This window comes from Chiloscyllium plagiosum, unplaced genomic scaffold (assembly GCF_037043375.1).
Source record: "Chiloscyllium plagiosum isolate Xiang-an unplaced genomic scaffold, Cpla_swu_hap1 HiC_scaffold_8, whole genome shotgun sequence".
Lineage (NCBI taxonomy): Eukaryota > Metazoa > Chordata > Chondrichthyes > Orectolobiformes > Hemiscylliidae > Chiloscyllium > Chiloscyllium plagiosum.
The window spans coordinates 49,267,448-49,293,310 of NW_028270146.1; the positions used below are offsets into that span (position 1 = coordinate 49,267,448).

General features: G+C 41.4%; 1 protein-coding gene across 1 annotated transcript in view; it reads left to right on the top strand.

Moving 5' to 3' along the window:
* The first annotated feature begins 4,930 nt into the window (after positions 1-4,930).
* LOC122553554 (60 kDa lysophospholipase-like) overlaps positions 4,931-25,863 on the top strand; it is a 122,614-nt gene continuing 101,681 nt past the window's right edge. Inside the window, 3 exon segments of the mRNA XM_043697527.2 lie at positions 4,931-5,282; positions 11,769-11,898; positions 19,253-19,364. Of these exon segments, the coding sequence (XP_043553462.2) occupies positions 5,156-5,282; positions 11,769-11,898; positions 19,253-19,364 (369 nt within the window). The 5' untranslated portion in view covers positions 4,931-5,155.

Below are 25,863 nucleotides of genomic sequence, written 5' to 3' on the forward strand. Positions count from 1 at the left end.
AAGAAAGGGAACTCATGGAATGCTTACAGGATGGCTTTTTGGAACAGCTTGTCATGAAGCCCACAAGGGAGCAGGCTATTCTGAACCTAGTGCTATGTAATGAACCAGACTTTATAAAAAATCTTAAAGTAAGGGAACACTTAGGAAGCAGCGATCATAATATGGTAGAGTTCAGTCTGCAGTTTGAAAGAGAGAAGGCAAAATCGGATGTAATGGTGTTTCAGTTAAATAAAGGAAATTATGAGGGCATGAGAGAGGAACTGACGAAAATAGTCTGGAAGCAGAGCCTAGTGGGGAAGACAGTAGAGCAAAAATGGCAGGAGTTTGTGGGTATAATTGAGGACACTGTACAGAGGTTCATCCCCAAGAAAAGAAAGATTATCCGGTGAGGGATTAGACAGCCATAGCTGACAAAAGAAGTCAGGAAATGTATTAAAGAAAAAGAGAGATCCTATAAAGTGGCCAAGAGCACTGGGAAATCAGAAGATTGGGAAGGCTACAAAAACAAACAGAGGATAACAAAGAGATAAATAAGGAAGGAGAGGATCAAATATGAAGGTAGGCTAGCCAGTAATATTAGAAATGATAGTAAAAGTTTCTTTCAATACATAAGAAACAAACGACAGGCAAAAGTAGACATTGGGCCACTCAAACTGATGCTGGAAGCCTAGTGATGGGAGATAAGGAAATAGCAGGAGAACTTAATAAGTACTTTGCGTCAGTCTTCACAGTGGAAGACATGAGTAATATCCCAACAATTAAAGGGAGTCAGGGGGCTGAGTTGAGTATGGTTGCCATTACAAAAGAGAAAGTGCTAGAAAAGCTAAAAGGTCTTAAAATTGATAAATCTCCTGGCCCCAACGGGCTACATCCTAGAGTTCTGAGGGAGGTGGCTGAGGAAATAGCGGAGGCGTTAGTTGAGATCTTTCAAAAGTCACTAGAGTCAGGGAAAGTCCCAGATGATTGGAAAATCGCTGTAGTAACCCCCTTGTTCAAGAAAGGATCAAGACAAAAGATGGAAAATTATAGGCCAATTAGCCTAACCTTGGTTGTTGGTAAAATTCTAGAATCCATCATTAAGGATGAGGTTTCTAAATTCTTGGAAGACCAGGGTCGGATTAGAACAAGTCAACATGGATTTAGTAAGGGGAGGTCGTGCCTGACAAACCTGTTGGAATTCTTTGAAGAGGTGACAAGTAGGTTAGACCAGGGAAACCCAGTGGATGTGGTCTACCTAGACTTCCAAAAGGACTTTGATAAGGTGCCACACAGGAAGTTGCTGAGCAAGGTGAGGGCCCATGGTGATCGAGGTGAGCTACTGGTATGGATTGAGGATTGGCTGTCTGACAGAAGGCAGAGAGTTGGGATAAAAGGTTCTTTTTCGGAATGGCAGCTGGTGACAAGCGGTGTCCCGCAGGGTTCAGTGTTGGGGCCGCAGCTATTCACGTTATATATTAATGATCTGGATGAAGGGACTGGGGGCATTCTAGCGAAGTTTGCCGATGATACAAAGTTAGGTGGACAGGCAGGTAGTACTGAGGAAGTGGGGAGGCTGCAGAAGGATCTAGACAGTTTGGGAGAGTGGTCCAGGAAATGGCTGATGGAATTCAATGTGAGCAAATGCGAGCTCTTGCACTTTGGAAAAAAGAATACAAGCATGGACTACTTTCTAAACGGTGAGAAGATTCGTAAAGCCAAAGTACAAAGGGATCTGGGAGTGCTAGTCGAGGATTCTCTAAAGGTAAACATGCAGGTTGAGTCCGTGATTAAAAAAGCAAATGCAATGTTGTCATTTATCTCAAGAGAGTTGGAATATAAAAGCACCGTTGTGCTACTGAGACTTTATAAAGCTCTGGTTAGGCCCCATTTGGAGTTCTGTGTCCAGTTTTGGTCCCCACACCTCAGGATGGACGTACTGGCACTGGAGCGTGTCCAGCGGAGATTCACACGGATGATCCCTGGAATGGTAGGTCTAACATACGAGGAACGGCTGAGGATCCTGGGATTGTATTCATTGGAGTTTAGAAGATTAAGGGGAGATCTAATAGAAACTTACAAGATAATACATGGCTTGGAAAGGGTGGACGCTAGAAAATTGTTTCTGTTAGGCGAGGAGACTAGGACCCGTGGACACAGCCTTAGAATTAGAGGGGGTAAATTCAGAACAGAAATGTGGAGACACTTCTTCAGCCAGAGAGTGGTGGGCCTGTGGAATTCATTGCCGCAGAGTGCAGTGCAGGCCGGGACGCTAAATGTCTTCAAGGCAGAGATTGATAAATTCTTGATGTCACAAGGAATTAAGGGCTACGGGGAGAATGCGGGTAAATGGAGTTGAAATGCCCATCAGCCATGATTGAATGGCGGAGTGGACTCGATGGGCCGCATGGCCTTACTTCCACTCCTATGTCTTATGGTCTTATGGAGGTAGGCAAGATTTGCTACTATTGTGCACATTCGGTGAGAAAGTTGGCAAGAGGATAGAGATAAATTGAAGTTGCTGCTAGTAATGGGGCAGGAATAAATGCCTCAATTGGCAGTTTGGAGGATATAAAGAGATGCGTCGGGAAAGGCTGCAGACTTATCTAACGAGTTGAACATTGGATGGTAACAAGAAAGCAGAAGAGTCGAAAATGCACAAACATTGAGGTGGAGATTTGGGAGGGCAGTTAATTGGAGAAGGTGGGAGGTTTAAGGTGGCTCATCAATAGGGGAGAGCATCGCCTACAAAGCATAATGAGAAAAAGGATGGGCAAGAAAGGAGGAAGAGAAGAAAATTAGAAGCAGAAGCAATGGGTTTGCGGGTGGTGCAGCAGCCAAAATGGGTGTACTACCAAACACAGAGAAAGCTCTTGTTTCGTAGAAAAATTGGGATATGTATGCCCAGGAGTTAAAGGCACTAATAGGGAATTCAGAGTTAAAGTCAGGGAATCTGAGATAAAGCAGATGTAGATAGATTGGAGCTGAAAATGTATTGCTGGAAATGCGCAGCAAATCAGGCAGCATCCAAGGAGCAGGAGAATCGACATTTCGGGCATGAGCCCTTCTTCAGGAATGAGGAGACTGTGCCAAGTAGGCTAAGATAAAAGATAGGGAGGAGGGACTTGGGGGAGGGGCGTTGGAAATGCGATAGGTGAAAGGAGGTTAAGGTGAGGGTGATAGGCCGGAGTGGGGGTGGGGGCGGAGAGGTCAGGAAGAAGATTGCAGGTTAGGAAGGTGGAGCTGAGTTCGAGGGTTGGGACTGAGACAAGGTGGGGGGAGGGGAAATGAAGAAACTGGAGAAGTCTGAGTTCATCCCTTGTGCTTGGAGGGTTCCTAGGCTGAAGATGAGGTGCTCTTCCTCCAGCCGTCGTGTTGCTATGGTCTGGCGATGGAGGAGTCCAAGGACCTGCATGTCCTTGGTGGAGTGGGAGGGGGAGTTGAAGTGTTGAGCCACGGGGTGGTTGGGTTGGTTGGTCCGGGTGTCCCAGAGGTGTTCTCTGAAACGTTCCGCAAGTAGGCGGCCTGTCTCCCCAATGTAGAGGAGGCCACATTGGGTGCAGCGGATGCAATAAATGATGTGTGTGGAGGTGCAGGTGAATTTGTGGCGGATATGGAAGGATCCCTTGGGGCCTTGGAGGGAAGTAAGGGGGGAGGTGTGGGCGCAAGTTTTGCATTTCTTGCGGTTGCAGGGGAAGGTGCCAGGAGTGGAGGTTGGGTTGGTGGGGGGTGTGGACCTGACGAGGGAGTCACGGAGGGAGTGGTATTTTCGGAACACTGATAGGGGTGGGAGGGAAATATATCCCTGGTGGTGGGGTCCGTTTGGAGGTGGCGGAAATGACGACAGATGATATGATGTATATGGAGGTTGGTGGGGTGGTAGGTGAGGACCAGTGGGGTTCTGTCCTGGTGGCGATTGGAGGGGCGGGGCTCAAGGGCAAGGTGCGGGAAGTGGAGGAGATGCGGTGGAGAGCATCGTCGATCACGTCTGGGGGGAAATTGCGGTCTTTGAAGAAGGAGGCCATCTGGGTTGTTCGGTATTGGAACTGGTCCTCCTGGGAGCAGATAGTAGATAGATTGGAGTCAACATGAAGAATAGCCAAACTGATGTCCAACTTTGGGCCCAGTATGGGGATGGTGGGTGAACCAGAAGATATATGAAAGGTACGGTATCAGAGGATACATCACTGGGGGTACTTACAAGGCCCTGAAGGGCTAAGCCTTTTGCAAAATCAATTTTAGGGCAAAACAGCTACAGTGTAATTGAAGGCCATCATAGGATTCAGAGATATGAACAAATGAATGTTATATCAGAATCTGAAAAATCAGTCAGCCAGTCACAGGACAGCAACAATAGCTGCAGAGTTGAACGGATTGTAAATTAGACAAAGTTACAACAACATTTAAACAACTGTAATGTACATCAACGTTTCAGCAACTGGAATGATAAAGTAAAACACGTCCAGTCGGTTTCGTCATTCATAAAGGTAAAGGCTGACTTTGACCTAATCTTTATTAATTTTTATCTATATACCTTAATCCTGTTGGTTAATGATTACAATTAGTTGTAAAATTAATCTGAATTATTTATTATTAATTGTTGTTTGTGAATAAGAGTTTCAAACTATAACACCCTTTTCGTGTGTAAACTATCTCTTCGTTCCTGAAAGACTCGATTCGAAAAAGTACTGTCGATGCTGGAAATCTTAAATAGAAATAAAAGAAATGCTGAAATAACTCAGCAAGTGAGGCAACACCTGTCGACAGAAAAGCAGCGTTAACATTTTTTAAGCTCCACTTCTCTTGCAGAAATGCTGCTCGACCTATCGGGGTGTTTTTTTTTAGCATTTTCTGTTTCTATATCCTGACCCCTTCATCCTATGACTGAAGGTTACTGTGCACATTATAGAGATGGGTGTGTAGATAATTGAAGGGATGGTATACATGAAAGAAGCAGTGTTACTGAATACTGTATTGCTGAATGCCTGTGGTCTGATTGGCTGAGCCTACACCACCTCCTTTTGCTTCTCCTGGCTGGTTCCTCAGTCTGGTTTTGTTCCGATGGTGAAGAAGTTCACTGTCCTGAGTTCCGGCTCCAGTTGAAACATTTCCTCCCTTTCCAGCGCGCTGTCCAACACCAGGCTCGACCTGCTGGACTTGGAGAGCTCTCCTGCCCGCGATGTCTCGTCCACTTGTACCTGTTCAGGAACAGAAACGCCAACGCCGATTGGTGGACAACCCAAATGAGGTTCATGTTCTGGTGATAAACACCGGAGGGACTATGACCATGGATTACCAAGATAATGGTGAGTGAGAATATTACAGTCAGAGAAAGTCCACAAGGACACATCCAGAACAGGAGCACGTCAGCCTTGAGATGTTTCTCCCTAAAACATCCTTAATTCCATATTCTACGAGAAATCCAAAAGTGAATCTGGGATTTGATGGCATTTTTCATGATTTTTTTAATGGGGCAGTGGTCATTGAAAACAGACGTAGATAGTAGACATTCGTTACTTAAAGGTAAAGAATAAACTAACGGGTAGAATGAGGTGACTTTATCACAATATCCTTTAGTGTCTTATTGATGAGGTCACATTGCTGTCAGCCGTGAAATGATGGGAAGACCCTCAGTGTGGATAGGAAGTCAGTTAGACATAGGTCTCCTGATTGAGTTAATAGCTCAGCTTTCAGAGTTCATGAGGAGATCCTAGAACTTGCTCAGATACCTTAAACATAGTTTTCTTTAAGACAATCCTTTATTGAATGAGAGCGAGAGAGAGAGCGCGAGAGAGAGAGAGCATTGCTTCTTTGCCAGCCTGTGCACAACAGGACAACTTTTCAAGTGGCTAAACAGAAACAGAAAGAGCAGAAGCTGCTGTGAGGCAACAAAACTGTACAGATCCAGTAGTGGTTTCCAACTCTGTTTGCCCAATCAATAAAGTAATAAAACTCCACCCTTAAATCTTTGTAAAAGCTTTTCTCTCAGTAACTTGGCTTTTTAAAAACAACAATCCCCAGTTCTTTTGACTTTCTAGTTCCAAGAAGTCACATGGTGAACTGTCTGCAAACCAGAAATTGTCCAAACCTCCCTTCTTTTCCAAGTCTCATAATCCACAAATAATCATGTGTTTCTTACATGGTGCAAAGATTTATGAGAATGGTTTTCAAAGGCATCAGTAATTTCAATAAAATGGAGAAACTGGGTTACTTCTCATTAGCAAAGGGAGATTCAGATGGTCCATGAATGATTGATGATAGTAAAGATACATAGGTGATGAGCATTGTTTGAATAAGGATTGACAACATGTATAAAGAGAGTCAGAAAGGGTCTTGTGGTGGACTGGTTGTGTCCCTATCTCTGAACCATACATCTACACTCAAGTTCGACTTCAGGATTCGATGGCCAGAGAGCTGTGTCATCCATTCAAACAGGTTGATTAAGATAATCTTTTCATAAAGAAAGTCAGTTGAAACACTATGTTAGTGGATAGGAAGTAGAGACCTGAAATGTTGCAGTCTGTGAATAAACATACTAACAAGGAAAAGATTTGCATCCTGTTTCTACTTCATCGTGTAGCTTGGATCTATTTAACATGGTAGCAGAGAATAATGTCTAAAAGTCAAGATTGGAAACTGAGAAGAATTTTATTTTGGACAACAGATTGTAATCAGAGGAATGGTTGAAAGTACATCAGAGGAATCCTTTTGAGAGGAATGGTTGAAAGTACATGCAAAGTGTGAGAGTATGATTTTTGACCAATGTCCTGTAAGTCTGAAACCTATGACCAATGGAACAGTGAAATAGATTGATGGATGTGGATTATGTCCTTACTGAAGGAAAAACAATTGGACTTAGCACTGTCATTTCCTAGCTAAAGTGGAATCAGATATAAAGTATCTATGAAGCTTAATGCTGATCAGTTGATCACTGTCTTCCTTTGTGGACAGATTTCAAACTGCCCTCTCTTCTTTGCAGTCTCCTTCTCCTTTCTCTCTTACAGCTACCACACCTTCTCAGCCACATTGAAGTCTTCCTCTTTCCCACCACTCCATTTTAGCTTTCCTCTGTCTGCCACATCCCCTTTGTAAACTGCCTCCTTTTCTCTCTCAGTTGTCAGGAATCCTCATTCTTTCAACACCCCTGACTCTACATCCAACATCTTGCAGACCTCTATCTCCCTAGGCTTTCCCCCCACTACACCTTTTGCAACTTCTTTGTCTCCACTGGTCCACTCGACATCTGCATCTTTCCCTAGTCCATTTGAAGAACTCCATATCTCCCCAGCTCCATTGCAGACACCCCTGTCTGCATCCCAATTAACTGGTGACCTCTCCTTCCCAGTTGATTTGCAGCATCCTTTATTCCCTCTAACCTGCTTGTGGCCTACCTCTCTTTCACAGTCCGATTACTACTGTCTGTCTCTTAAACCTTTGCAATCCCCTCAACCCTTGGCCTTTTGCAGCCTTCCTTTACCCTTAACCTCCACAAAAGCAAAATGGTAGCTGTACATCCACCCCTAGTGGCATGAGCAAAATGACTGCTCCTGTCTGTGGCAGGGGTCTGTGCTGGGGCTTCAACTTTTACAATTTACATCAATAATATAATTAAGAGAAGAGGAAGCATGGTAAGTAAATCTGCAGATGACAGAAAGAAACATAAGAAAGTATGTTATGAAGAAGAGTTTGTCGGTGGATATGGATAAATTTGAATGGGCAAAAATCTGACAGATAGTATATAATATGGAAGTTGTTCAATTTAGCAGAAAAAATAAGAAAGCACAGTTGTACTTAAACAGAGAAAACACTGTGGCATTCTGAGGTGTAGAAGGATTTAATTGTTCCATTGCATGTCACAAAAAATTAATATGCAGTTTCAAGACACAATCAAGAAGATTAATGAGGTGTTTCTATTTACTCTGAGAGCAACTGAACAGAAAAATAAATATGTTATGTTTCAGTTACACAGGGCATCAATAAGACTCTGTCTCAAATATGATGTACAGTTTATCAAAAGAAGGACACAAATGTATTGGAATCAATTCAGAAATGGTTTACGAGATTGACACATGGAATGAGCACGTTTCCTTACAAAGTCTAGAGAGGTTGGGCTTATTTTCACTGGAGTTTATCACAGTAAGGAATGATTTGATTGTGGGTCAGCCTACAACAAAGAAATGATGGTTTAAAAGTAAGGTTTGTCCTTTCAGGACAGAAATGAATTTTTTTTTGTCCGCGGTATTGTGTAACCTTGGAATCCTTTGCCTCAGAAAGCAGTAGAGGCTGTGTCATTAATTGTTTATTGGGACTGAGGTAGATGGATTCTTGTTATGCAGAGATTTAAAGGTTATTGGGGCATAAAGGTCATCAATATGGATTTCAGAGTACATACAAATCAGCCATGATCTTAGTGAATGAGGGAACAGGATTGAAGGACCAAATGGTCTATTTATACTCCTGGACCTGCTCCCCTCTGCCCCATTTCCATATTACTGGCACTTACCTTTCTAATTGCTCATTGCTTCTCCTACATTCACTGCTGATAGGTTCACTAGTGGACCTATCAACTTCAAGGTTAGGAGAAGATCACTTTGTGATTTGAAGAACAATTCCTTATCTTTTCCTTCCATTCAACTTACAGGGTGGAGCAATTATTTTCTGATTGGTGACCCCAGTGAGTGGATATTCCAGATGATCTCCCTCTCCCTTGAAAATGAGTTGGGCTGGGTCTTGCTACAAGTATAGCACTAGATGTTCTTAGAATGGCAACAATATGAATAAGCTGATGTATAAATTCAGATTTTTTTTCAGTTAAAACTATAAAGAATGAGTTGATCATTTCTACTGTGTGTTTAAAAATCTTTGAAGCTATGTTCTCTGGGAATTGATTTTATCCCAATGTCAATCTTCATTTCTTTCTTACTAAACTTCTATTTTGATTCACTGTTAAAACAAAGACTGCAACATTGTGTGCTTGTGTTTTAGTAAAAGAACACTTTGGTTAAAAAAATAAATAAATTAGGCCTATCCAGCAAGTTTCCTTCTGAAAATCTACTTGTTAGGTACGAACATCAACTGGGCATTTTCCCATAACAGTTGGATCATGATATTGTTTACTAAGGAACATTGTTGAACTATTAATAGAAGTAGAGATAATGAATATGATTTGCCCGGCCAGGTGTCTTGCACTCCAATTGCTAACATTCGGTGTGCTATAGAGGAAGTTGTGTTATTTTCCAAAGTTCCTTAGATGGAGTAGGTGGGCAACAGAAGGCACCAGAGGGTTGAACAGTGGCAACAGTGAAACCTATATTCACGAAAGTGTATCACTATGCTTCCAGTAGTGAGAGATCAGTCATTTTAACATCTATGGTGGTTGAAGTTTTAGAAACAGTAATCTGGGAAATGTGAGAATCTTTGAAAGGCTGCAGAAAAGATTGACTTGACTGGTTCCATGGCTGATGGGTTACAGACTTGAGGTTATGAGTAAGAGATGCAGGGAAAGATGTAGAAAAGCCTTTTATTCAATGAGTTATAATGGTCAAAAGGTCATCACTTATGAGAATAGTGCAAGCAAAGACAATGATTTTAAGGTAGATTTTCTGGCCACCTGAAAGAAATGAACTTTCAAGGCTATGCAGGTAGAGCAGGGGAACGGAACTCATTGGATTGAACTGACAGAAAGATGGCAGGATCTTAATGGGCTGCATGGACATCTGTACATGAATGACTTAATACGGTAAGAATTTCTTACGTTAACATTCCAGATGTGTCTGCGTTTAGTTGATTTATCAATGACCTTCCTCCCTTCATAAGCTTAGGAGATGGAGATACTCACCGATGACTGCAGTGGTAAGTTTTGTTTGTAACTCCTCAAATACTTAAACTGTCCATGTCCACATGCTGCAAGACTCATTCAACATTCAAGCTCAGCCGAGTGATGGTGAGTTACATTCAAACTCTATCTTGTTTGTCTGTATTTTATGCTCACCATCTTTTTCCTTCGGGAATTGAAAGAATTGTTGGAAGGATTATCAGATTGATTGATTATTAACCTGTTTAAACTGGATCATGAAATCTCCTCCTGTTGCCAGCAAGTAACAGGGCATTCTGACTCAGAGGCAAGGGTGCTACCAAATGATCCACAAAATCTACCATACAATTCTCAGGTGATAATCAACAAACAATAGCATTGTCACCTTAATTTCACATTTAAAGATATTACAACCTAAGTCCCTTGCCACCAATATCCTGGGCATCACCATTTGCCTGCAACTGAATTGGACTGGCCACATAAATTAATAAAACAGGTCAGCTCTTGAGACTCTCCAAAGCACCTGTACCTCCCACAAGGCATGAATCAGGAATGCATGCCATTTTTCCACTAGCCCAGAGTGGTAAAGATTCAATCATACTTGAAGCTTATTACCATCCTGGAAAGAGAAATCTACTTGATCATTTCTATGACTTTTCAAAGTATACCAATTAGCTATTTCCTAGATCTGATGTCAGAAACACATCTGTGGTAATTTTGAACAAAAAATAATTAAAAATTACTTGATACAATAGCACAAATTGCATGATGCCCAAGTTTAGGCTTGGAGAATATAAAGGTCAAATTCTATATAATTAGTTACTTTGCAATAAAAAAAGATTGCCCATTGTGTCTGATCCCATCAGATTCCCAATCACAATGCTAATTTTAGACGTATGAACCTGACAATTTGAATTTAATGATGGTTGCTATTATGTGAGATGTAAAAGTGGTTCCACCAAATCTTTTGGATTTCTCACTCAGCAGTTACCCCCAGCTTACTTGTGATACAGGAGTTACAATGCGAGTAATCCATATTTATATATCTTGTTTTATTGAGACATCTATGACTTTTACACTAATGGAGTAAAGAATGCTTTGTTCCAATGCATGAAGTGACTACATTTTAAAGTAATTGATATTGTTAAAATTCAAGTTGTTCAACATTGAGTGTGATGCTGTACTTTCATCACTGGAGCATGGCTTCAAATACTCCTCCCCAGTAGCTAGGAATAAAATCTGTCTGTTTTTAAATATTGCTGATGAATTGTTCTTATGATTTCTGTCCTGCTGATCTTGATATGCATGACTGCAATATGTCCTGACAAGACACGTTGATAAAATTTAGAATTAGACTCCCTACTGTGTGCAAACAGGCCCTTCGGCCCAACAAGTCCACACCGACCCTCTGAGCAGTATTCCACCCAGACCCATTCCCCTACACTTACCCCTGACTCATGCACCTAACCTATACATCCCTGAGCACTACAGGTAATTTAGCATGGCCAGTTCACCTAACCTGCGCATCTTTGGATTGTAGGAGGAAAGTGGAGCACCCGGAGAAAACCTATGCAGACATGGGGAGAATGTGCAAACTCCACACAGTCGTCCGAGGCTGGAATCAAACTTGGGCCCCTGGTGCTGTGAGGCAGCAGTGGTAACCACCGAGCTACTGTGCTGCCCCAAAATAGAACTGTAAAATTAATAGGGAGTTTTAATGTATGGATCTTAGTGCAATTTGAAGTGATTAACTGCTTGAAAATTACATCACTTGCACATTATCAAGAATTTATTTAATAGCCTTGTGTTTTAAAGAAATAAATATGAAGTGAATAAATACACCAATTCCAAACTGAATACTTCTGTGTACATCATCAAGAAAGATAATCATTATCATATTGCTAAAGGTAACTGCCTGATGAAGAAAATAAGTTTGGTATTTGGTTATAAGTATGTACTTTTGTTTCTCTTGTTTTAGTACTTGTGCCACAACCAAATGCCCTTGTCAAAATCCTTAAAAAAATGACAATGCTGCATGATGAAGAATATGCTCAAAATTCCAAGCTTTACGACTATTATGGCTCACCAGCAAACACTTTTGTTCTTCCGTAAGTAATTCTTTCCTGAATTATATAAACTAAGCTGCATTTTTAACCCCCTTTCTGGTCTGAAGTGTAATTGTAGAGGGACTAAGAAAACATGAGCATCCATTAGTACATCAGTCTAATGTTATCTTTGGTGCTACGAATGTTCACAAGGGTGAGACGCAGGTGGGACAGCACAATGTCTAGGTTGGTATTTAGCCCAACTTCAAATGCCAGATCTCTGATTCTTCTTGGTTCCCATTAGTCCTGTGGAAGACTTTGTACAACACCAGTTTCTCCCTTAGATGACCCCCAGAGCTTGTGGAGTCGAAAGCAGCGTTTCATCCAGTTGATTTGACCTGCCTCTGTTCCTGCTCCAGACAGGGAGCCCACTCTTCATGTCAGTTAAGGGCTCACTTCAGAAATATTTGCAATCTTAATCTGTTTCACAACTGTGGTGGAATGGAATGTCTCCTTTCTCTTTGGCAAAAGTTCAGCCCTTAGAAATATAGACACTGATTTCAGATTTTGTTAGGATAACGTTGAATTAAGTTTCACTCTGATTAGTCACTGCAGCTGATATTTGTTATGAATAGGTGATGGGGGTGATTAAATCCTCTTTTAACTCCATCTTCGTTGGTCACAACAAAGATTTTTATCTCTTTCTTAGGAAATTGCTATCATACTTGCAATAAAGTTAACCATATAAAAATGAAAGTGAGTCAATTTCAAGCTTTTCTTGAGTAAAATAAAGATGCATTTTATTGCTTACTACACTAAGAAAATAAGTTTTTAAAAAATCATCAAAAATCACACAGAAATACAGGTAATAAGCTTAGAAAGAACAGGAGAATGTCTGCAGACAAATACAGGCATTTTGCAGTTTAATATTTTTAGAATCCTTTATCTGTATGGGTGAAACCCAATCTTTTAACTGTTGTCCTATTTCTTCAGGAATAGCAAAGCTTACAGAGGTTAAACAATGACATCCTCTATAACCATATAAATAGTAAAAAAGTGGATAACGAGGAGTGGGCTGATTAGAGACCAAAAAGGGAGGCAATGGTCATGGATGAGGTGTTAAGTGAGTACTTTGTATGCCTCTTTACCAAAAAGGACAATTCTGCCCAGGCCATGTGACAACAGCGGAAGCTATCACTAGAAGGGAACAAAATTAAAAAGGAAGATGTTGTGGATAAATGTCGCATTTCAAGTTGACAAGGCACTGGGATTGGATGGGATGCATCCACGTGTTTTGAAGGAAATGAGAGTAGGAACTATGAGGCAGAATCCTTCAGCCTCTCCTGGAATTGGGGCAAGTGTCAGAAGACGGAGGAATTGCAAACATTATGGACTTGTTCAAGAAAGGTTGTAAGGATAATCCTAGCAATTACACACCAGTTAATTTAGCTTTGGTAGTGGGGAACTTCTTGACATAAATATTTAGGATAGACATAGTGGTCACATGAAAATGGGCGAGTTGATAGAAATAGTCAGCATGGATTTCGAAAGGGGAAATCATATTTAACAAACTTGGTGGCACGGTGGCTCAGTGGCTAGTACTGCTACCTCACAGTGCCAGAGAATCAGGTTCAATCCCAGCCTTGGGCAACTGTCTGTGTGGAGTTTGCACATTCTCCCCATGTCTGCATGACGTCCTCTGTGGCAGATAAAGTTCAATGCAGAGAAGTGTGAGGTGATAGAAAGAACATTGAAAATCAGTAGAAAATAGAAGCTACTGGTCTAAAAGGGGTGCAGGAACAGAGAGACCTTAAGCACAATAATTAAAAGTGGTAGGACAGGTGGAGAGAGCAATTAATAAAGCATGTAGTGTCCTTAGCTTCATAAATAGGGGCATAGAGTACAAGAATGAATACATGATGTTAAACTTAGAGAGGAGAATTATTAGACCATAGATTATTGTTACAGTTTTGGGTGCCACATTAAAGGAAGCATGCAAATACATTGGAGAAAATGCAGAAGCACTTGACAAGAAATTTACAGAAATGAGGGACTTCAGTTATGAGGATAGATTGAAGAAGTTGGGATTGATCTTCTGAGAATAAGGCTGAGGGGAGATTTTATTGAGGTTTTCAAAATCTTATTTCAAAAGCAGGCTGGATATAGTAGATAGGGACAAGGTGTTCCTGCTTTTAAAAGATAAGAGGACATAGACATAAGGTGATGAGCAAATGAAACAAAAGTGATATGAGAAAAAAAAACTTATCTCACAGTGAGTAGAGAGCTACCTGGAACAGTGGTGTAGGCAGGTTCAACTAAGACATTCGAGAGGACATTGAATGATTATTTGGATAAAAATTTGGAAGGGGAAAAAAGCACTAAATTAGCACAAGGTAATCATGCTTATTTAACGAGCAGGAGTAGGCATAATGGGCCTTCTTCTGCACTATTAATTCTGTGATTCTGCTTAATTCTAATGAGTGATAATCAGCTTCATTTTAGAGTCTATCACTATAGCATGCAAGTAGAATTAATACAACAGTATTACATTAATCCAGTTGTTACAGTCAAATTGCAAATTTGTAAAGCATCTTGAATGTTATAGTTATATCCCAAGGTATTTCACAGCTGCACTACAAATGAGACTGCAAGATGCATAAAATGACATTAGTGAAGAGGGACAAATTTCTGGCCTAATTGGAAAATTTTAGAATGATAGGCAACAATCTTTTAATGTCTAGAGCAATTAAATCTTGTCTTAAGTCTGTTTTGCACATTGAAACCCCATGGAGTTTGTGACATTTACACTCACACTGGAATTGCCTGGGCTAATGCTAGAATTGCCTGGGAAGTTTACGCTTTCAACCAGGGACTGAGTTCAGTGTCAGAGACATCGGCCAAATCTGTGGGACTTACATGCATACTCGCCCTAGCAAAAAATGGAGGAAGTGTTGGAAATTTTCAAAAGTATTAAGACAGACAATTCCCAAGGACCTGATGGGATCTATTCCAGAATACTGAGGGGGGCAAGGGATGAAATTTCAGGAGTGAGCAATGGTCCCAGAGTACTCAGGAATAGCCAATGTTGAAGAAGGGCAAAAGAGATAATACGGAAATTACAGGTCCGTGAACCTTACATCTGTGTTAGGGAAATTATTGGAGAAGACGTTTAGGGACAGGATTTACTCACATTTGAAAAACTATTGACTTATTAGCAAAAGGTGGAACAGCTTTGTATAGGGAGATAATGTCTCACAAACTTGATTGAGTTCTTGAGCAAGTTACAAAGATGATTTATGAGGCCAGGATGGTAAATCCTGTCCATATGGACTTGAGCAAGGCCTTTCACAATGTTCTTCTTGGCATGCTGTTAAGGAAGTTGAAGTCGAATTGGTGAGCTGGTAAGATGGATACAGAACTGGCTTGGTCATACAAGACAGAGATAGTGGTAGAAGGATGTTTTTCTGACTGGAGGCCTGTGATTAGTGGTGTTACACAGGGGTCAGTGTTGGACCCTTGTTATTTTTAATACATGTAAATGATTTAGAAAAGAATGTAGGTAGCCTGATTACTAAGTCTGTGGATGACACAAAAGTTTGGGAAGCTGCAGATTGTGAAGAGAATTGCCGGAGAATACAGTAGGATATAGATAGGCTGGACACTTGAGTGGAGAAATGACAGATGGAATTTAATTCAGAAGAATGCAAGGTCTAAGGCAGAAGGGAAATATATTCTAAATGGCAGAACCCTTGGAAGCATGAACAGCAGATAGATCTAGGTGCACAGGTCCACAATTCACTGAAAATAGTAACACAAGTGGATAAGATCAAGAAGACATATGGCTTGCTTGCCTTCATCGATTGGCACTTAGAGTACAAACATTAGCAAGTCATATTGTAGCTGTGTAGAACTTCAGTTAAGCCACATTTGGAATATTGCTTACAGTTCTGGTTGCTGCATTACGAGAAAGATGTGGAGGCTTTGGAGAGGTTCAGTAAAAGTTTACCAAGGTGTTGCCCGGTTCGGAAGGTATTAACTAAGAGCAGAGATTGGTTTGTTTTCACCTGAACGTCGGAGGCTGAGGGGTGACCTGATAGAAGTTTACACAGTTATGAGAGGTATGGATAGAATGGATAGCTAGAGTCTTTTTCCCAAGGTAGGAATGTCAATTACTAGGGGATGTTGATTTAAGGTAAAAGGGGAAAGTTTAAAGGAGATGTGAGAGACAAGTTTATTTAAACACAGAGAATGCTAAGTACCTGGAATGTGCTGCCAGAAGGGTGGTAGAAGCAGATGGAATATCAACTTTTAAGATCCTGTACTGTACTGTTCTTTGTTTAAATTTTACACTGGTTAATTCAGTTATTAGCTAGTGTAACTGACCTGAGCATCACAACTGATCCTCAAAATCCTTACTTAACCTAACCTCCAATCTAATTTACTGCTCACCCCACCATTCTGCAATCTGACCCAACTGCCCACTCATCCTGACCATCCACCTGATTATACACCAAACAAGACTTGACATGCCACCCAACCTAAGTATTCAGCTGATTGCCTACCGACCCCACTAAGCCCTGGACCTGACTGTCCAATTGACCTGACTTTCCATGTCACTGACATGACTACCTTGTCAACTTACTCATCTACCCACTGACTCACTCATTCACTTACTAACCCAAAAGATTCACTAAAATACTTGTGATCTGAATATGACAGCTAGTGCTGTTAAATGGTACATCTCTCTCCCTTTATCTCTCCTGTGCTTGATAGACTATCCTGGATTGCCTATACTGACCCCTTTCTTCTTCAGCTGGTATCATAGGTCCTGCCTGAAAAATGGGCAGTACCACTGGGATGCAGAAAACTTCATGAGCAGTGGCAATCTGTAAATAACTCATGGCCCAGATCTTACTGACAGCACCTAGCACTGCATCTGAAAATAAAGAAATCTGCAAACAGCCCCAATGGAAGGGACCAAAAGACAAGCTTTCTCATCTAAAAACTTTTACAACAACAGTCAAATCCAAAATCAACTCAAAGTAAGCATGAATGAACAGACCAATGGTGTTTCAACAATTGTAGTAAATATCACTTTAAATAGTCAATATGTCAAAGACTATTCTTACAAATTTCTCAGGATCAATCCTACTACATATCATGAGTAACCTTAAAGTTTTTTTTAAACTTTACTGCTGTATGTAGGATCTTTCACAGTACTTGGCCTTCAAGTCTCTTTTACTGATATCTTGACCTATTTTTTCCCCTAATCAATCTGTTCAGAGATGTTATTACATACCTCTGGATTGGAAGTGACTTGAACCCAGACCATTGGGTTCAGGGACGGGGAAACTACCAGTGCACTACAAGGGGACCCCCTATACTGATAGCTTTACTCCATCCAAGATCACAAGCTATGATTAACATCAATAAGGGACACCACAGCATACCCTTTTTTTCTTGATTATGGCAGTCTTAACGGTGTAGCTTTTCAGGGCTACTTTTCAACTCATCAGCTTACCTCTGGTGAAAATTACAAGGGCTGTAGGTGCTCCGCTGGATGGGCCAAATTTATTAGTGAACCCTAGTTGCCCTTGAGAAGGCAGTGGTGAACCGCCTTCTTGAGCTGCGACAGTCCTTTTGATGTAGGTACACCGACAATGCTGTTAGTGAGGGAATTCCAGGTCTTGATGCAATGATACTCAGGGAAAGCTGAGATATTTTCAAGTCAGGATGATGAGTGATTTGGAGGGGAACCTGAAATTAGTGGTGTTCCCATGTATCTTCTCCTCTTGTCCTAGATGGTGGTAGTTGCTGATTTGGAAGATGCTGTCTAAGGAACCTTAGTGAATTTCTGCAGTGTATCTTATAGATAGTCCACACTGCTACTATGGAGCATTGGCTATGGGGGGAACGGATGTTCATGGATGTGATGCCAATCAAGTAAGCTGCTTTGTCCTGGATGAGCTCAAGCTTCTTGAATGTTGCTGGAGCTGTACTAATCTGGCCAAGTAGGGAGTATTTCAGCACACACCAGTCTTGTGTCTTATAGTTGTGGTGATTTTGGGAGTCATAGAGTCATAGACATGTACAGCATGGAAACAGACCCTTTGGTCCAAAGGTGAGTTCTGTATCAAAGTCCCCAACCTTGTATTTATATGCTAATCATGTTCAGTTTCTGGACAATTGTAAACCCCAGGATCTTGATAGTAGTGGATTCAGCGTTCAGTGAAAGCTAAGAGATTATGTTAGATTCTCTCTTATTGGAAATTGTAATTACCTGGCATTTGTGTGGTACAGATGTCATTTGTCATGTGTCAGCCTAAGCCTAGATATTGTTCAGAGCTGAAAATGTGTTGCTGGAAAAGCGCAGCAGGTCAGGCAGCATCCAAGGAACAGGAGAATCGACATTTCGGGCATAAGCCCTTCTTCAGGCCCTTATGCCCGAAACGTCGATTCTCCTGTTCCCTGGATGCTGCCTGACCTGCTGCGCTTTTCCAGCAACACATTTTCAGCTCTGATCTCCAGCATCTGCAGTCCTCACTTTCTCCTCTAGATATTGTTCAGGTCTTGCTACATTTTGACGTGGACCTCAGAAGTTGAGAATGATGTCAAACATTGTGCAATAATTAGTAAAAAAAAGTTGTCCTGTGGCTTTATGATGGTAGGATGGCCTTATGATAAACTGAACTGTATAAACATATGGATGGTAATGGAATAGTGTAGGTTAGATGGGCTTCAGATTGGTTTCATAGGTCGGCGCAACATTGAGGGCCAAAGGGCCTATGCTGCGCCTGTAATGTTCTATGTTCTAATAACCAAGTTTGCAAGTTAAATGTCAGTCATCATCTAACTGGTGCATTCTCCATGGCATTGCCTCTACCAATCAGAGTCTACGTACTAACTAATCAGGACTCTCTTCTCATACAGTATCTGTTGTTTTCACTTTTATATCTGTATTCTTCCAAATTGTCCTATTAAGTGCCAGATAAAAAGCATCAGTGTAATTTTTCAGCAGATTCTGTGCTACGGTTTAGCATGTCTAAATTACTTACACCAAGTTTTAGTGCCCATTAATTTAACTCACGCATTTCTTCACAAAGAGCTACAGGAATTTTCCTGCTTAAGAAAAAACTTGATTCTTTTCATGGCGAGCTCTGCTTGCTTATTCTAAATGCTACAAGTTCTGAGTTCAGATGCCTTGATTCTGACCCAGATTAGAAGTTTTGGACTATGGTTTCATGGTGATGAAGAAGCACACCAAATCTCATTGACAATGAAATTAGGTAGGATTTTCAGATATATTTCTTGATAAGGAAGATATGTTGCATGTGTGAGATAAAACAAAGATTAATTAATGACTTGTTTGTTGGCATTGAGTAGGTTAAAATTGTAAGGTTTTTTATTCTGTTCACAGTTTATCAAAGACAAATAAAAGGATTGTATATACTGTGTTGGAGCATTTGCCTCAGCTGGACTCTTGTAACATGACCACAGAGAATTGGTCTAAAATTGTGAATGATATAGAGGTGAGTTGAGACTTGGGTCAAGCATCTAACTTTAGAGGATTTTAAAGATCAATTAAAAAGCCTACGCAAGCAAAATGATAAAGGCCTGAAATCCCTCGTGTGAGGGAGAGTATTTCGGACAGATTTCTTGCCATTGGATGTGAATTTTGGGCCTGAATCTTATTTCTGCCCTAGTTGAATTTTTCTCTCTGAAAGCCTTAATGACTGAAGGACGGGATCTCTCAATTTTGCAATTACTCTTTCATTGCATCAGTAGTTTTTGGCAATGGTGGTGGAGAGTGTTGCTAAACTAACCTGGGAGTTCTATTGTTACTTGCTAGTTTTGGTTCTGGTGGATCCCATAAGTAGTAATGGGGCCATGATTTCTGTATTAGGCTTTCCATCAAAGGTAACCCATCGCAGAGCAATCAATAATCTTTAGGTTGGTAGGAAGTTACCAATTTTAGGCACCTTTGTTTTTATCAATTAGAATAAAGCTGCTGAGCCACAAAATCATTAAAGATTCCAAAACTCATATTTATCTTTGTACTCTGAACATTCGATTCCACCTTTGCTTACGATAATTATTTTGAAGTTAATGATTCAGTATCAATAGGAGCAAATAAGACCAAGCTTAGAACTCGGTGGGATGATAGGGAAGTAATTGCTGGGCCTCTTACTGAAATATTTGTATCATCAATACTCACAGATGAGGTGCCAGAAAACTGGAGGTTGGCTAACATGGTGCCACTGTTTAAGAAAGGTGGTAAGGACAAGCCAGGGAACTATAGACCAGTGAGCCTGATGTCGGTGGTGGGCAACTTGTTGGAGGGAAACCTGGGGTACAGGAAGTACATGTATTTGGAAAGGCAAGGACTGATTAGGGATAGTCAACATGGCTATGTGCGTGGGAAATCATGTCATACAAACTTGACTGAGTTATTTGAAGAAGTAACAAAGAGGATTGATGAGGGCAGAGCGGTAGATGTGACCTATATGGAGTTCAGTAAGGCATTCGATAAGGTTCCCCATGGGAGACTGGTTAGCAAGGTTAGATCTCAGAATACAGGGAGAACTAGCCATTTGGATACAGAACTGGCTCAAAGGTAGAAAACAGAGGGTGGTGGTGGAAGGTTGATTTTCAGGCAGGAGACCTATGACCAATGGAGTGCCACACCAAGGATTGGTGCTAGGTCCACTACTTTTCATCATTTATATAAATGATTTGGATGTGAGCATAAGAGGTACAGTTAGTAAGTTTGCAGATGACACCAAAATTGGAGGTATAGTGGACAGCGAAGAGGGTTACCTCAGATTATAACGGGATCTTGATCAGATGGGCCAATGGGCTGAGAAGTGGCAGATGGAGTTGAATTCAGATAAATGTGAGGTGCTGCATTTTGGGAAAGCAAATCTTAGCAGGACTTATACACTTAATGTTAAGGTCCTAGGGAGCGCTGCTGAACAAAGAGACCTTGGAATGCAGGTTCATAGCTCCTTGAAAGTGGAATCGCAGGTAGATAGGATAGTGAAGAAGGCTTTTGGTATGCTTTCCTTTATTGGTCAGAGTATTGAGTACAGAAGTTGGGAGGTCATGTTGCGGCTGTACAGGACATTGGTTGCGTCACTGTTGAATATTGCATGCAATTCTGGTCTCCTTCTTATCGGAAAGATGTCGTGAAACTCCAAAGGACTCAGAAAAGATTTGCAAGGATGTTGCCAGGGTTGGATGATTTGAGCTATCTGGAGAGTTTGAACAGGTCAGGGCTGTTTTCTCTGGAGCGTCGGAGGCTGAGGAATGACCTTATAGAGGTTTACAAAATCATTAGGGACATTGAGAGGGTAAATTATCAAAGTATTTTCCCTGGGGTGGCGGAGTCCAGCACTAGAGAGCATAAGTTTAGGGTGAGAGGGGAAAGATATAAAAGAGACCTAAGGGGCAACTTTTTCACGCAGAGGATGGTATATGTATGGAATGAGCTGCCAGAGGATGTGGTGGAGGATAGCACAATTGCAACATTTAAAAGGCACTTGGATGGGTATATGAGTAGGAAAGGTTTGGAGGGATATGGGCCGGGTGCTGGCAGGTGGGACTAGATTGGGTTGGGATATCTGATCCGCATGAATGGGTTGGACCGAAGGGTCTGTTTCCATGCTGTATATCTCTTTGACTCTATAAGCAGCTTTTCTGAAATGTACATAGTGTACTGAGATCTTGTCCACAGGACCAATTTCAGTGAGATTTTATGTCTGGAGTCTATTGCATCATTTCTTTTTTTGGATACCCATCCAAATGCCTCTTAAATGTTGCAATTGTACCAGCCTCCACCACATCCTCTGGCAGCTCATTCCATACACATACCACCCTCTGCATGAAAAGGTTGCCCCTTAGGTCTCTTTTATATCTTTCCCCTCTCTCACCCTAAACTATGCCCTCTAGTTCTGGACTCCCCGACCCCAGGGAAAAGATTTTGCCTATTTACCCTATCCGTGCCCCTCATAATTTTGTAAACCTCTATAAGGTCACCCCTCAGCCTCCGACGCTCCGGGGAAAACAGCCCTAGCCTGTTCAACCTCGCCCTATAGCTCAAATCTTCTAACCCTGGCAACATCCTTGTAAATCTTTTCTGAACCCTTTCAGGTTTTACAACATCTTTCCGATAGGAAGGAGACCAGAATTGCACACAATATTCCAACAGTGGCCTAACCAATGTCCTTTACAGCCGCAACATGACTTCCCAACTCCTGTACTCAATACTCTGACCAATAAAGGAAAACATACCAAACACCTTCTTCACTATCCTATCTACCTGCGGCTCCACTTTCAAGGAACTATGAACCTGCACTCCAAGGTCTCTTTGTTCAGCAACACTCTCCAGGACCTTACCATTAAGTGTACAAGTCCTGCTAAGATTTGCTTTCCCAAAATGTTTAATTACTTTAGTTGCAGTGATCACATTTTAGTACTATATTGGCTACATAATGCTTTCTATTGAAGATACAAAGAACAGCACAGGAAGCCTGAGCTACACATGTGCCTTTCTAAACTAACGGTTTTTTGTCTCTATGCAGTCCACTTATTGCCTGTCTATTCATGTATCTGTCAAAATGCCTCTTAAATGTTGTTATTGTATCTGCTTCCACCACCTTCTCTGGCAATGCATTCCAGGCATTTAACACCCTATGTGTAAAAAACCTTATCTTTCACACCTCCTTTAACTTTCCCCCTTTTACTGTAAACCCACCTCCCCTAGCAATTGACATTTTTACCCTGGGAAAAAGACTCCAACTATGTGTTCTATTCATGCCTCTCAAAATTTTGTTAACCTCTATCTGGTTGTAGCCCACCCCATCAACTCCCTCCAGCACCCAAAGTTCAAGTAAAAATAAACCAAGTTTGTCCAATCTCTCCTTATAACTAATACCCTCAAAATCAGGCAACATCCTGGTAAACTATTTCTGTGTCCTTTTCAAAGCCTCCACATCCTTCTGGTGGTGTGGCAACCAAACTGTAAGCAATATTCCAAATGTAGTCTAACTAAAGTTCTTTACAGCTGCAACGTGACTTGCTAAGTTTTATACTCAATGCCCCAACTGATGAAGGCAAGCATATCATATGCCTTCTTGACTACCTTATCCACTTGTATTGCCACTTTTGGGGAACTGTGGACCTATACATCTGGATCTGTCTGTATGTTAATGCTTCTATCTATTCTGCCATTTACTGTATACTTCCCTCCTGCAGGAGACCTTCCAAAAACATCACCTTGCATTTGTCTGGATTAATTCTATCAGCCATTTCTCCACCCAAGTCTCCATCCTGTCTATATCCTGCAATATCCTCTGGCAATCGTCCTCACTATCTGCGTTCCTCCAACCTTTGTGTCATCTGTAAACCTACTAATAAGATCACCCACATTCCCTCCAAATCAGTTGTATATATTACAAACAGCGGTCCCAGTACTGGTGTCTGCACAACACCAGTGGTCATAGATCTCCAGTCAGAAAAATACTCTTTCACTGCTACTCTTTGTCTTGTATGACTAAGCCAGTTTGTATCCTACTTACCAGTTCACTGCAGATCCCATGTGATGTCGCCTTCTGTATTAGCCTATTGTAATGGACCTTGTTAAAGGTCTTGCTAAAATCCACATAGTCAATATCTATTATCCTGCCCGAATCAACCAACTTTATCACTTCCTCAAAAAACTCAATGAAGTTTGTAGGTCAGGAATTCACCTGCAATAAGCCATGCTGCCTGTCGCTAATAAGTTTATATTTTTCAAATGTGAATAAAACCTGTCTCTAAGAATCTTATCCAATAATTTCCATATCATTGATGTATGGCTCATTGGCCTGTAATTTCCCAGATTACCTCTATTGCCCATCTTAAACAAAGGAAAAACATTGGCTATTCTCCAGACCGCTGGAACCTCACCTGTGACTAAAGAGGATACAAAAATTTTGTAGAAGGCCTAAACAATTTCCTGCTTCGCCTTTCTCATCAGTCTGGGATAAATCCCATCAGCTCTTGTACACTTGTCTACCTTAATGCTTTTCAAAACACCCACAGCTCCTCCTTTTTGATATTGACATGATGTGGAATATGAACATTTTCCTCTGTAGACTCACCACCCACCATGTCCATCTCCTTTGTGAATACCGATGCAAAGTATTTGTTCAGGACCTCACTCATTTCCTAGATTAGAGTGGTGCTGGAAAAGCACAGCAGTTCAGGCAGCATCCGAGGAGCAGGAAAATCGACGTTTCGGGCAAAAGCCCTTCATTTTAACCCTACTGCGAATAGGAGGAAAACTTCTTCAAGGCAGGCACGAGGATTCACAGTAGGGTTAAAATAAACTAGGTAAAAACGACTGCAGATGCTGGAAACCTGCCTTGAAGAAGTTTTCCTCCTGTCTCTACAAGAATCTCAGGGAGTTCCTACTCTATGCTACTTTCTCCCCACCCCCACCCTCCTCTCATTTATCTCTCACTCTGCAGGCACCCTGCCTCTTTTCCCGATGAAGGGCTTTTGTCCGAAACGTCGATTTTCCTGCTCCTCGGATGCTGCCTGAACTGCTGTGCTTTTCCAGCACCATTCTAATCTAGAATCTGGTTTCCAGCATCTGCAGTCCTTGTTTTTACTCACTCATTTCCTGCAGCTCCACACACAAATTTCCTCCTTCATCCTTGAATGGCTCAACCCTTCCTTATCTACCCTCCTGCTTCTTATAGGCAAGGCTAGGAAGGAGGACCTGTTTGGGGATTATCAAGCACCAGGAAGGAAATTGAAGAAGAGGTCCTCAAAGGGTCATAATCCCTGGATTACTGCCTGCGCCACGTGCTAATTGGCATAGGGATAAGAAAATGAGGAAAGTAAACATGTGGCTAAGAGATTGGTGTGGGAAAGAGGGGTTCCATTTCCTGGGACATTGGCATTTGTTTTGGAACCGGAACCAATCTGGAACCAGTGTTCTGGTGAAAAGGATAAATAGGATGGTCACTAGTACTTTAAACTTGTGAGTTTAAAGTCAAGTAGAAAGATAAGCAGCAGGTTAGCATGTGTGCAGGGTTTAGGTTCGAGGCAGACTAGGAATGAAGCAAAAAGGAATGATAACTTAGGACATATTAGTAGTGATGTTGGAAATCATGAGGATAAGAAAATTAGCATTAAGGCGATTTATCTAAATGCTTGTAGTATTCATAACAAAGCAGATGAATTAATGGCACAAATCATCGTGAATGGTTATGATGTGGTAGGCATCACAGAGATGTGGTTGCAGGGGGTTCAGGACTGGCATTTAAGCATCCAAGGATTTACAACATATCGAAAAGACAGGGCGATGGGCAGAGGGGGCGGGGTTGTTTTATTAGTTAAGAATGAGATTAAATCTATGGCACTGAATGACATAGGGTCAGATGATGTGGAGTCTGTGTGGGTGGATTTACAGAATCACAAAGGCAAAAAAACCATAATGGGAGTTATGTACAGACCTCCCAGCAGTGGTCAGGACCAGGGGCGCAAGATAAACCAGGAAATAGATAGGGCATGTCAGAAAGGCAAGGTCATGGGGGACTTCAATATACAGGTGGACTGGGTGAATAATGTTGCCGGTAGATCCAAAGAGAGGGAATTCGTGGAATTCTTACAGGTTGGCTATTTGGAACAGCTTGTGATGGAGCCCACAAGGGAGCAGGCTATTCTGGACTTAGTTCTGTGTAATCAGCCAGACTTTATAAAAGATCTTAAAGTAAGGGAACGTTTAAGAGGCAGTGAACATAATATGCTAGAGTTCAGTCTGCAGTTTGAAAGAGAGAAGGCAAAATCGGATGTAATGGTGTTACAGTTAAATAAAGGTAATTACAAGGGCATGAAAGAGGAAGTAACGAAAGTTGACTGGAAGCAAAGCCTCGTGGGGAAGACAGTAGAGCAACAATGGCAGGAGTTTCTGGGTGTAGTAGAGGACACAGAACAAGGTTCATCCCAAATAGAAGAAAGATTATCTGGGGAGGGGTTAGA